We start from the raw sequence: 13,707 nt of genomic DNA, 5'->3' as shown, positions 1-13,707 counted from the left end.
AAGAGATATTCATTTTAGACACCTAATGTAAGGGTCTGAAGTGTCATTTTGACACTTTTTAAATAATCCGAAGTTGGAGTGTAGAGCGTGTATTATACTTTCCTCCACATAGATTAGTTGACCAATTAAATTCCTCCAACACTACCATATTTACACGTCATAACTTTAAGATCAAATGCCCAAAACTTGATCTTCTGTCCTTTGTCTCTTCAGTTCAAGGGAAACCCTCTTCCTTCTTCACCGATCAAACCTAGCTAAGTGTATGAAAGTTCAATCTTCCTCGACTTTCATTCAGTGCCCAAAACAGTTGCTATGGATTTGTTCTCCAGGCCAAGACGCAGCTATGGGTTCAATTTTCACCGGCGTAGCAATCGCCGGCGAAAATATCGACGTCGGCGTCGGAGCTCCGGCAAACCAATCACACCAAACTCAATGCCAAAGTGTTCAGCATAAGGAGGAGCACCTCCCTAGCATCAAGAGCCATCTCAAATCACTACCAAAGTCATCGAATTTCCCTTCGACCACTAACATCAATGGTGTCGCCGGAGCTCCGGTGAACTAATTAATGCACGACCAATGCCAATAGGTTCGCAGCAGTGTGGAGATGCTTCCTAGCTATATGACAAGTCTCGAATCACCACCAAATAGTTCAAATTTGAAAAGTCGTCAAAGCGACTATCAAGGTGGAGCTGCTGGAGCTCCGGTGAACCAATTGTCGAAGGACCACTGCCAAAATATCACTAAGGGTGTTGTGAGGCTTCCCAGACAAACCATTGACCTCGAATCATCACCAATAAGTTCAAATTCAAAAAGTCGTCAAGGCGCACTTGAAGGTGATGGTCATAGTCACAGTGTTTTTCAAACTGAGGAACTTACATTAGTTCATGATCAATATCAGTATCTTGGGAATGGCATTCAATCCCAAACTACTCAAGCGAATTGCAATGATCAAATAAAAAATGGCTCGGATCATCACAGCAGTAGCTCAAGCCAAGGAGCACAAGGTAAGTATTCTCTTTCTTTTGATCATATTATTCAGGGTCAATATACTTGTTCTTCTAATGAAATTCAATTACATCCTAATACTATTGAGCATCGTAATAATCATGTGCAATGTTTGGAAAGTAATTTGGAGTCTAATGCTGAGAAGCATAACTGTCACACTGGTAAGGAAAGTGCAGCAGGGCAGCCCTCTACTTTCATAAGCTCTGATGTTAACTTGATGAAATCCAGTGGAGCAAATGAGCTTCCTGGTACTGCTCTTAATAACTGTATGCAGGGCATTGATCATAACAATACCAAGTCTAATACCAATCCTGAAAACATTACCACCAACTTGCAGCAGAACCAGGACATCAGACCCACAGGAGCACCAACCAAAGGTAAATATGTACCATTGCAGCAGAACAATGGTGGTCCAGGTAAGATTGCTACTCCTAGTTCTACTCCCAACATTTATGTTGATCTTGTTATGCAAGATCAAACTACTAACCAAGATGCAGGAGAACCAACCAACCAAAGGAACTCAACTGTGAAGAGTTCATCAACAATGCAGGAAAGAACTCCAAGCCAAAGACAAGGTATTGACTTATCTCTCCCACAGCTCCATTCCCCCCATATTATATGCACAAGTACTGTCTTAACAGGTTCTACTCAAGGGACCAATGCAACAAGGAATTCAGGTATTGACTTATTACTCCCAATACCCCTGAGCCCCCCACTTTATACTGCTGCTGCTGCTGCTGATCCAGTAGTTGATGGAGGCAAGGCTGAAAGTGTACAAGAGAACTCCACTAACATGCAGGATGGGGAAACCAACAGGGGAAGGGTATTGCCTCATGCTATGCATGGGAACACTACTGACCTTAGGAGTGACTCTAGAGCTCCTGCTACCTCTGCACACAAGACTCAAATAGTCAATTCAACCCCTGCAACTATCCCTGCTGATGATATCTATGAGGAAGAGATTCAACGAATGACTAGTTCACAGGGCCTATCTACTAGAGGGATACATAGGACCAGATTTAGCACTAAGTCAAAAAGCTTTACTATATCTACCCCCACTGGCAGGCCAAGTATCAAGATCCACATCCCCAAATCCTCTAAATGATTTGTATCCTCAGCTAGAATGTGAGGGGCATTAATACCCAAGGAGCCATGGAAAGAATTAAGCTCCTCAAGAACATTCATCATATTTCTATTATTGCTATTCTGGAACCTTTCTCTGATAACACTCAGTTGCAGTATTTCGGAAATCATCTCAATATAGACTATGCCATTCATAATCCAAATGGTAAGATTTGGATTTTTTGGACAAAAGATGTGGATTGAACCATCTTGGAGAATGAGGAACAATTGATCACTTGTGATATCAATCATGTAATGGTGCAACCAAAGGGGCATCATGTCCAGAGTATGGAAGAGACTAGATAGGGGGATGGTTAATGATAAATGGATGGAAACCATGCCCCTCACCTCCATCACTCATCTCCCCTCAGTTGGTTCTGATCACTGCCCTTTGCTCTTGGAAATGGTTGATCAACATCATAACCCCATCAAATATTTCAAGTTCCTTAACTGTTGGCCTGAACATCCTTCTTTTATGGAACTTGTTAAGAACTGCTGGAGCAGATCCATTGAGGGTAATCCTATGTGGATCTTTCACAAAAAGATGAAGAGGCTTGTTGTTTTGTCCTTTTGTTACATACTAATCTTCAGTAGTGTAGCATACTTACTAATTTTGGTTTCTCTTTTTCTGTAAAAACAGTCAGGGATTTCAAGTCAAAGGATTCTGCCAACAAGTTCAAAGATTAAGGATGCAAGTTCAACAGGCATAGACTTTGGTTTTAAGCCTAGAGGCTTGAGATGAAAAAATAAAGATGCTGTCACTACCAACTAGTAGTATAAAATGGCAAACAAAAAGAAGTAATAGCAGCTTGAAGTTTTGAATACACTGTTAAACCTGGCCACTGATCTTCGTATTTAGCATAATGCTAACTTTGAGTTCATTGTTGATTATGTTTTTGTAGTTACACTGTGATATTGTTAAATGTTTTTGGTATTAAATTTGTGAAGTTTCTATTTTTGTTGTTGGTATTAACCAGTCCACTCAATTTGAGTTACATTGTGCAGAGATTTTGAACTTTTAATAAGTGAAATATGTATTCACATCAATAAGATGTGAATTGTGAATTGTATACAACAATAACATCAAAATACATACAAATGTGGCCTAGCTAGAAATTAACAGCAACAAGAACAACATGAGGATTATTTCTTCACAGCAACAACAACATCACCCTTACATTAACTTTACATCAACTTTACAACAACAACAACATCAAAATAATACTGCAAAACATAAGCAATTTTACAGCAGATTCTTGAACAAAACATAATGTTACTTTAAGGCAAAAAACACAACACATTTTAACAATTAGGCTTCAATCTCCATATTTCAAACACTACCAACCCAGCAGCGATTACACCAACAATAAATATATTTTTTGCTCGATTTATTTTTTTATCAAAAGCCTTGACTTTCTTCAACAAACTCCAGATCACCTTATTTGCTTGAGGAGGGTGTCGATCTTCATACCAATAAAAAAAATCACAGCCATCCATTTTCTACAAAATCAATTAGAAAAAAAATTAGAAGCCCACAATTAGCAGAAAATACTTATTCCTCTTTTGTTGTACTTACAGAAAATAAATGGAGCTTTAAGATTCACATTGAATAAAAGTTGCAATATATGAGTAAAAATATTAACATAAAGAATTACTTTACCTTTGAAAGTTTACAAGTAAAAAATCTACGACCTGGATTTAGTTGAGTCCAAGAAGTCTTTAATAGTGCTTCATTACCACATTTACAATATCGACATTCATCCAAAGAGGCCATGGAAGAGTTGAAGAAGCTCGACATGGAAGGGTAGGAGAAGAGTGAGAGAAAAACAAAGAAGAAGAGAGTAAAACAAAGAAGAAGAGAGAAAAACAAAGAACAAGAGAGAAGTGATTTTTGCCCTAAATCAGAGAAACAATCTAAGAAATTAGGGCAAAAATGAAGAAGAAGATGCATAAATATATAGATAAGAGGGATATGACCGTTATAGGCCAAGTCTGATGCCACATCAGCTGAAAAAATAGCTTCTACGCACCTCTAGTAAGTGCAAAACACGCGAGGGTCCAGCTGATTAAAAAGTGTCAAAATGACACAATAGACCCTTACATTAGGTGTCTAAAATGAACATCTCTTGGTTTAGGTGTCTAAGTGAAAATCGATGCCAACTTTAAGGGGCCAGTGGTAATTGAGATAATGATATGTAGTGATTTGCAAGAGTGGTACAGTGTTTAACCCTCTAGCTAGATGTATTATGGAATGATAGACTTGCATTAGTTTTAGAAGATATAGTTGAAGTAGATTATTAAACGCCTCTTTGTCTAACCATCTGTTAATCAACAACATGCTTAGGTATGTTCTTGCCAATCTTATTTATTGTTCTTAGCCTGGCAGGATGCTCATTGGCTATTTACATAAGTTTAGATAAACATATTTGAGTAAAAATCTGAAGTAGTTTTTGTATCAAAGAAGATATATATGTGATATGTACTTACTACTCTATGCCAGTAGAGTTGTAAAAATAATAATTAAACAACTAACACAGAAAATTTAAAAACATTAATTTGAACAAGATCATTCATTAAATATAAAAATCACATCTATGTCAGTAGAGTTGTAAATAAAAACACAACTAACTCAAAACATTTCTACTCAATGGCATCTGCCAACTTCAACAAAAACTTTTAAATTCAACACCAATCTACCCAACAAAAACTCTCCCATCTTCACTTTCCTCCAAATCGCATTCATAAACGACCTACAAAAAACAATAATTAAATATATTAAAGTTAAAACTTCATTAAAATAATAATAATATCAAAAAATTAAATAATAAATCGTACCACAGTGTTGCACTAAAGTGAGCAAGACTAAAATAAAAATATGAAAGGCCACTGTAATGTAATGAAACAATCTCATAATCTTGTTGCATTCCTTAATGAATCCCAGATGATAATAGAATCGATAATATTTTGAATGCGTAGAGTAAATACACTCTTCCTTATCATCGGGAGCTCATTCCCCTCCCCCACAATCGAAGTAGTAACCCCAGCTACATAATCTCTCAAAACTTCAGACTCATTCACCAAATCTCTATGTGCTTGCAATAGAGTGGTATTAACATTGTTGATGGGATAGATTATTAATTTTTTTTACAAAATTCCTTACACGAGAGAAGTTGAAAATCGAAGTCGAAGGAAAAAGAGTCATTGCCAAAATTTTTAACATCGCACAACATATTTTTTTTGGTTGAAAAATGAAATCGCTCCAACCAGCAAAAACGTGTTAATACTTCCATATAAGGAATTTATTTATTCCTCCATTCGTTTATTTACGACCACAAACTTATCAATTTGTTGTGCAACTCTAAGCACCAAAGATAATAATTTATCCATTACTACTTTGGAGACAAATGGATCAGCTGGAAAAAAAATAGATGAAATAAATGAAAATTAAACTTCATATAAAAGAAATAAAACAAAGTATATGTATACCTGCCGGCCTATCAAGAGATATGTCTCCTTCTGGAGAGAAATCAGACAGTGTAAGGTGTGATTGTGGGGAAACAAAAATCAAAACAAGTTCTTCACTTTCTCTTTGAATTTTCATGGTAAGAATTGAGGGTTAAACAAAGATGAAAGTTGCATGAATTGAAGGTTGAAGAGTGAGAGGAAAGCTATGGAAAATGTTTTAGTTATAATAATATTTGAAACCTCTTAACAAGTAAAGAGGAAGATTTGCATTCCTTTGTGATAGAATATATGCATCTACTACACGTTAGAGACCAGGTCCCTTAACAGAATAACAATAGCGGAAGTGTAAATAACAGGAAGTAAAATCTACATAAGATTTTGTGAGACAGATCGTGATTTTTCCTCCCCATATGTAGATTTTACTTTCTGTTATTTACATTTCTGCTATTGTTATTCTATTAAGGGACATGGACCCTAATTTATAGTGGACGCATACATTCTATCACAAGGGAATTTAATTCTTCCTATTTACTTGTTAAGAGGTTTCAAATATTATTATAAGTAAAACATTTTCCACAGCTTTCCTCTCACTCTTCAGTCCTCAATTTATGCAGCTTTCATCTTTGTTCAACCCTCAATTCTTACCATGGAAATTCAAAGAGAGTGAAGAACTTGTTTTGAGTTTTGTTTCCCCACAATCACACCTCGCACTGCCTAAATTCTCTCCAGAAGGAGACATATAGCCACTAGGTATACCTATATTTACATTGTTTTTATTTTTTTATATGAAGTTTAATTTTCATTTGTTTAATCTATTTTTTACCAGCTGATCCATTTGTCTCCAAAGTAGTAATGGGTAAATTAATATCTTTGGAGCTTAGAATTGCACAACAAATTGATAAGTTTGTGGCACTAGATAAACGAATGAAAGAGCAAGTAAATTCCTTATACATAAGTACCAACATGTTTTTGCTAGTTGGAGCAATTTCGTTTTTCAACTTGAAAATATGTGTAGTGTGATGTTGAAATTTTTGGCAATGCCCCTTTTTTCTTCAATTTTCAACTTCTCTCGTGTAAGGAATTTGGTATCAAAAAATCTATGCTCTCAACAATGTTAATACCACTCTATTGCAATCACGTAGAGATTTAGTGAATAAGGCTAAAGTTTTGAGAGATTATATAGTTGGGGTTGCTACTTCGATTGTGGAAGAGGGGATTGAGCTCCAAATGATAAGGAAGAGTGTATTCACTTTACGCGTTCAAAATATTATCGACTCTACTTATCATCTCAGATTCATTAAGAAACATAATAAGATTGTGAGATTATTGCATTACATTTTTACTTTAGTCTTTGCTCACTTGAGTGTTGCACTATGGTACGATTTTATTATTTAACTTTTTATATTGCTATTATTTTAGTGAAGTTTTAACTTTCAATATATTTCATTATTGGTTTTTTGCAGGTTTTTTATGAATGAGATTTAGAGGAAAGTGAAGAAGATTGAGGAAGTTTTTGTTGGGTAGATAAGGGTTGAATTTAAAAGTTTTTGTTGAAGTTGGCAGATGCCATTGGGTAGAAATGATTTGTGTTAGTTTTTTTTTTTTAATTTACAATTCTACCGACGTAGTTGTAATTTTTATGTTTTAATAAATGATCATGTTCAAATTAATGTTTTTAAATTTTTTGTGTTAGTTGTTTAATTATTATTTTTACAACTATACTGGCATAGAGCAGCAAGTACATATCACATATATCTTCTTTGATACAAAAACAACTTTAGATTTTCACTCAAATATGTTTATCTAAACCAACTCGTAAGAAATTCTTTTTGACATATAGTTGCGCTAATAAATATGTGGCTAAGAAAGGGTTTTTGTGTGTAAATAACCAATGAGCATTTTGACAGGCTAAGAACAATAAATAAGATTGACAAACTAATAACATAACTAAACATCATGTTGATAAATAGGAAAAGGTGTTGAAAAAGTTTTTTTTAAAAGAAAAAAGAAGAGAAAATACTTCTTTAATGGTTAGACGAAGAGGCGTTTAATAATTTACTTCAACTTTAACTATATCTTCTAAAACTAATGCAAGTCTATCATTCCATTATAGATCTAGCTAGAGGGTTAAACACTATACCACTGTTGCAAATCACTATCTATCATTATCTCAAATTACCACTGGCAACAAAGAAGAAATTTATTAAAGTAGTTTTTGTATATAGATCAAGTATTGACCATAATTTTCTAGAGAGTTGCTGAGACTCCCACAGAAAGGGAGAATCATGTTCATCCATGTCATTACGAACATACAGAGCAGCAAAGCTGTGAACTTCCACAATGCTTTTGTTTCATTAATTTGCAAATGCACTTCTCCTTGTTCTTTCAGTAATCTTGCTGGAAGAACTGCTTTAATTCTGAAAGCTTTTCATTCATCGAAAAATATCTTAAGGTACTCTACACTTTGGACTCAGAATTATTTTACAATCACCTTGTAGGTTGTATGGATATTCAGATGCTGATTAGGGAGATTGTACCGCTACTAGGATATCAACTACATGCTATATTATCTACCTAGGTGCAAATTGTATTTCTTAGACTTCCCAAAAACAGACCCCAGTAACAAGATTAAATGCTGAAGCTGAGTATAGAGCATTAGCCTCCACTGCATTAGCCTCCAGTGCAGCAGAATTGACATGGATCACATATTTGCTTCATGATCTTGGAGTGTACCTCAAGTCAGTTCCTACATTGTATTGTTATAAGTTGAGTGTTTTGTACATGACAATCAATCCAGTATGCATGCTAGAACCAAACATGTTGAGATGGACTATCATTTTGTTCGAGAAAAGGTGGCTAGAGGACAACTTCTTACTGAGTTTGTGAGGTCCAAGGATCAGCTAGCTGACATTCATCCCAAAGCATTGGCAAATCAAGTCTTTGCTGGTTTTCAAAGCAAGGTAGGAGTAACTGTTCCACCACTCACTAGCTTGAGGGGAAGTGTTGATGATAAGGATCAAGATGAAGCTATGGATCAGCTTGAGGGGAAGTGTTGAAGATAGGAGCCCTAAAGACTGTCAAAAACTGTTAAAGAGTTGAGTTATAGTAGGACTCACTGTTAGATGAGTTAAAAGTCCGATTAGGACTGCTATGTACGTGTAATAGTTGTTATTAATTTCTATATTTGTAATTGTAATTGTATTTGTGTTGTTGTATAACTCTAAGTTTAGCTAGCCTAGGACTCTACAACTCTCTCCTATATAAAGGAGTTTGTTCTCGATAATTCTATCATCAATATAATCCTTAATTTCTCTTATTCTTTTGTTGAAAAATCTCAAGGGGAACTTTCTTCAAAAGCCTAGAATGCACCAGCCTGATTAGCGGTGACAATAACAAAATTCCTCTTGACCTCCTTGGGAAGTTGGTCATGGAATTTAGCAACAAAAAAAAGAAAATGAAAACTTAAAAGCCGACGATCCTTAAAGGTACAAACTTCATAGCAAAGTCTCACGAGTCTATGAATGGCTAATATTGTCTTAAATTGAAATAAACTTAGGGATAAACAGTAGAATAAAGAGAGCTTATAAAATAGTTATCTTGTTTCCTCTTCACAGCAGAGACTGTAAATTACCAAGATTTTTTGTGTTTTGTCTTGAAGCCAATTTCAATTTTACTTTGAGAATGGGGACCCCATTTTCCATATGCAGGGTATATCTTTACAAAGCAATACGTTAATCAAGGTAAATAGCTTAGTCTTTTAAAATGCTTAGAAGAATTAGTCATTTCCCCTTCAATTTAGCACATGTGATATTTGCCAGCTAAAGTGAAACAGATTCTTAAGTTGACAGATTCACTTCAAAAGAAGACCTGATTTAGCTGGTAGTTTAGAGAGCTTTGTTTTGGATTCTATAATTAACACTGAAAGTTTAACTTTTCTGACCTTTGTCTCTAGCTAACGAAGGATCAGAAGTTGGAAGCACACTTTGCTTGTGATGAAGACAGTGTATTATTTGAATTCTGCAAGAGTCGCCGTTCTTTTGATTCAGCTCTTTTAGCTTGCTGTTGCCATAGAATAGTTGATTTCTTTCTGGTGATATTTGTGCATATCTAGTATGAAATAGCATATTTCTATTGCAAGCCGTTGTTCCTTCATGTTTTCAAGTTTCTGGAGCGCATCTACTTGTAAAACCTCGAAAAGAGGAAGCAAATTCCAATAATGTAGACGGAAATCCAGTAATACCAACAATTTTTTTGTTCATTTTTTCTGTTTCAGAGAATAGTTGAAACAACAGGAGCATTAGTATATTTTCAGAAATACTCATGCATGAAGGAATAGTATCTCATTGAGTTAACAAATGTCAGAGTATTCATAGAAGTGTAACAAGCTTATTGCAAAATCTTTACCTGAGTTATCAAGGGACATGCCATGTTTGTTCATCTGACACAACAATGTAGAACCTTTTCACATTCGATGATACCTTCTTCATTCTTTGGAGGTGTGTTCGCATCGTATTGTCGTTTCAAATTTCCACTTCCACGTATGAAGTAGAACTCCACGATCACTTGGAATGGAGAATAGTAAAATTTCAGAAATTGATGCTCGAAATCTAAATCGATGTTTCAACATTCTCTAATAAAATATAAGAACAGAGAAATTATAGTACTCTCTAGAATACAGAACCAAGAGTATTTTGTAAATGCACCAGAGGAGAAGATAGAAGAAGAAGATTGAGAAAAGGGAAGAACCAGAAAGGAAAACAATATTATTCAGCTCTTTCAGCTATATTATCAAACACTACTGGTCTATGAGTGTGAAAATTATGCACTTAATACCAAGCCAATAGAATATCCAAAAAGAAACTATAATTCAAAATAAACACTGGACTGCGCATTTATGTGCAGTGAAAAAAATTACAATTTGGAATGTCAAGTAGAGCACAAATACATAAACACGTGAATTTCTCCTTTAACATGATGCAATTAGTCAATGAAAAATGCAGAAAAATTTATATGACATGCGTATAAGAGATTCTTCTCATAAAACATCAACTTAAAAAAATTAGCTACTACTTAAATAATAAAGCAAGCTTTTAGAATCAAAACTAATGATCAAAATAGCATAATTTGCAGGCCACGCGCATATTAAACAAAAACCATAACAAAATTTGAAAATTGAAAGCAAAGAAGAACAAATATTATCATACCAGAAGATTTTGGAAGCTGCTCCTAATTAATTAAAGTAAATGCTCCTAATTTTGGCACTTGTCAAAATGGAAAAAAGGAAACCGGAAGAAATTGTTGTTGGCTTATAAATAAGGACTAGATGGGCATGGCACGTGCTAACAATAACAATCACAACACTATATAAACTTTTAGGTTTGGATCAATTTTCTCTGAACATATCGAGGACATAAGTAAACAACTACTCAAAAACAGGTAATTGATTGAAGAAAGGGCAAATTTGAGCCAAAATATAATATCAAGGGTATATTTAGCTCAAATGATCGACATCAAAGATATTTTTGGCCTGAAAGGTAAATAAAGGTAATATTATACCAAATCTCATAATTTGGAGACATTTTAGTTCATTCTCCAAAGATAAAATTACATGTTTAAACTACATAGCTAATGTCACTATAATTACACCTATCGAATACCATAATAACAAATTTCTCAATGGATAGCTTTCAAACAGTTCACACAGCTCTTCATCAGATTGAAATTTTCCACATGCTAATTTTTTCAATATCATATTGTATGGCCTGAAATAATAAGAGTAAATTTCATTGGATGTAATCTAATGGAAAAGGATTGTACATGTACATCAAATACATTGTGAAATTTAAAAATTTCAAGCAAAATCCTCTTTGTATTTAGAATGCAAAATTTCAACTTGTCTAGGAAGCACATCCCAACATCACAAGTTCGACATGACCAAAATCTTCATTACATGAATTTGTAACATCACCAAAGCATGAGGATAAGATCTCTTTCACATACCTCAAAAGAAGTTACATCAAGTTGTGCCAATAGCTTGGCTGAGAAACATAGATCTTGATGATGTCAAAGTCTAAGTGTCCTGATATGAAATATGCATCATAATGCAAGAGCTATTAAACCAGAGACGTCACTAACAATTAAACATCTACCAGACAATGAAGATATCATGAAAGTCCTAGTGTTCCATAATGATAGTCATGTTTATATCAACCAAACCACAATCATAAGCATCTCAAATTATGGTAGCAAAAAAGTCAAATAAAGTTCTCATAATCACAATTCTGGAAAGTATTCTTGGTTGTGTTGTTCTACATTTACATACTTGACATTTTAGATATTAAACATGAAAAGAAAAAACATGAGAAATAGTTGTCCCTCCCTCAAGCTATGTTGTTCGGACTCTTCAAAATAATCAACGGTGTGCATGTCAAATTCTCCAAAAATAGTATATCTTTTGAAGAATCCAATATGGGTGCGGCATCAAAAAGTGAAGAGTCCGTGCAACTTAGCCCTCAAGTGTGCTACATTTTAATTGTTGTCTTTGTTCTTTTTGCTGGAATAGACATTGTTGTGCAGTACAAGTGAAAACACACACCAACATAGCTAATGTTTTACCTCTTACTGCACTTGAACATCAATACCAGAAAAATAAATGAAGTTTAAAAGAAAAAAAGACGATAGAAAAAAATTTTGAAGTTTAAAAGATAAAATATCTACTACTTAAAAGTGTAAATATTGAAATAAAAAAAATCATCAAGCAAATAAATCTGTTGCAACCAGCTTAAGGCTCACTCTCTTTTTCTTGATATTTCTCAAAATCCATCAAACATCTTTTGTAACAAAGAATATACAAAATGCTTTTCCATCTCGAAGGAGTTAGATCCATAAAAACTCTTCACACCTATATTTAAAAACTATATGCTTTGATTATAAAAAGAGCTTCTCAAAAGAAGCTCTTTACAGGTTAATTTCAACAAAACAAAACATATGCCTAGGTTAAAAATCCCTACCAGATTGTATGGTGCCACAAGAAGATAAAATATCATAGGTGCTATTAATCAGTGGAATAACATACTCCTTTCTCGCAAAAAAAAAAATTGGCGGAAAATGATTTTCATGCGTATAAAATAGTCAAGGATGTATGTACAAATCAGGATAAAAATGATTTACATGCATATAAAATAATCAAAAACCCACAAAAAATAAATCAAAAGTACATACCAATATCGGATATCTCAAAAAAGAAGTAACACACATATATATATATACCTTGAAGATGGGGCACTAACTGGTAGAATCTAGAACAGAAGTGGGTTCAATTAGAAAAAAAGAGGCATGTCTCCCACATAGCTATGTATTTAAAAAGAAGTGCATACACGTGGTCGTAGAAATTGCCAGTACAATAAATGTTTCTTTTAGTACAAAATACTAAGGACATCTTCAATGAAAACACCAAACTTTACATTAAATTTGATGTTAGTACTATTTTAGTGTGAATTAACTTCAATTTATTCTTACATTAGCTAGATGGTAATTTATGTCTGAAAGAAGAAAGAATTGATTTTTACAAATCATGTAAATTCTTACTTTAGCTAGGGGTAATTATGTCTCAAAGAAGAGAGAACTAATTTTAGGAAGGTAATATAGTAAATGTTTTAAAAAGAATTTTATTTTATGAAGTAAGAAAATATAAATAAAATAAAAAATAATAATATAATTATAAAGAGAAAAATCCTGCAAAATTTGATGCTGTATATTAAATTTGATTTACACTAAAATTAATGTTTACACCAAATTTAGTGTTTGAGTTGAAGATACCTAAATGACTTGTTCAAGCTCATTTGCCAGCTATGTGCTGTCCTTTTGGGGTGAACGTCAGAATAAATGACTTGTTCAAGCTCGGTTTTCTGCACAACATGTAAATGACAGAGCTTGGTTTTTTAGTCACATTAATGAATTTGTACGACATAAGAAAACTTTCAAAAGTGTTAGGTATATTTTCCTGTTCTAAGAAGAAGATTTGAATCTTTCAATCTTATGTCGTGAGGTATGTGGCTATATAGAAAAGGCGGGTGGGGCTTCATATGGCTTTCTGAAATGGTATTTCGAGAAGGT

General features: G+C 34.0%; 1 protein-coding gene and 1 long non-coding RNA gene across 6 annotated transcripts; one reads left to right on the top strand and one right to left on the bottom strand.

Moving 5' to 3' along the window:
* The first annotated feature begins 213 nt into the window (after positions 1-213).
* LOC129875206 (uncharacterized) lies at positions 214-2,916 on the top strand. Of its 5 annotated transcripts, none has more exons than XM_055950661.1 (2): positions 214-1,004; positions 1,346-2,916. In XM_055950661.1, the coding sequence occupies exons 1-2, from the start codon at positions 960-962 to the stop codon at positions 2,108-2,110; spliced, it is 810 nt and encodes a 269-aa protein (XP_055806636.1). In that variant the 5' UTR covers positions 214-959; the 3' UTR covers positions 2,111-2,916. The 5 variants fall into 5 exon arrangements, with proteins under 5 accessions (XP_055806636.1, XP_055806629.1, XP_055806640.1 ...); XM_055950654.1 differs by having other exon boundaries at positions 1,343-2,916; XM_055950665.1 differs by lacking the exon at positions 214-1,004 and adding an exon at positions 1,105-1,253 and having other exon boundaries at positions 1,343-2,916.
* Positions 2,917-4,672: 1,756 nt separating this feature from the next.
* LOC129875199 (uncharacterized) lies at positions 4,673-10,476 on the bottom strand. Its single transcript, XR_008763093.1, has 3 exons — positions 9,997-10,476; positions 9,533-9,856; positions 4,673-4,877 (listed from the first exon to the last, which is right to left on the bottom strand). It is a non-coding gene; the product is annotated as an uncharacterized LOC129875199 (long non-coding RNA).
* Between the last annotated feature and the right edge of the window lie 3,231 nt (positions 10,477-13,707).

The sequence above is a fragment of the Solanum dulcamara genome, chromosome 2 (assembly GCF_947179165.1).
Source record: "Solanum dulcamara chromosome 2, daSolDulc1.2, whole genome shotgun sequence".
In the NCBI taxonomy this organism is placed as follows: Eukaryota; Viridiplantae; Streptophyta; class Magnoliopsida; order Solanales; family Solanaceae; genus Solanum; species Solanum dulcamara.
The sequence above is the reverse complement of the archived record's forward strand: the minus strand, read 5'-3'. Positions and strand labels throughout refer to the sequence as shown.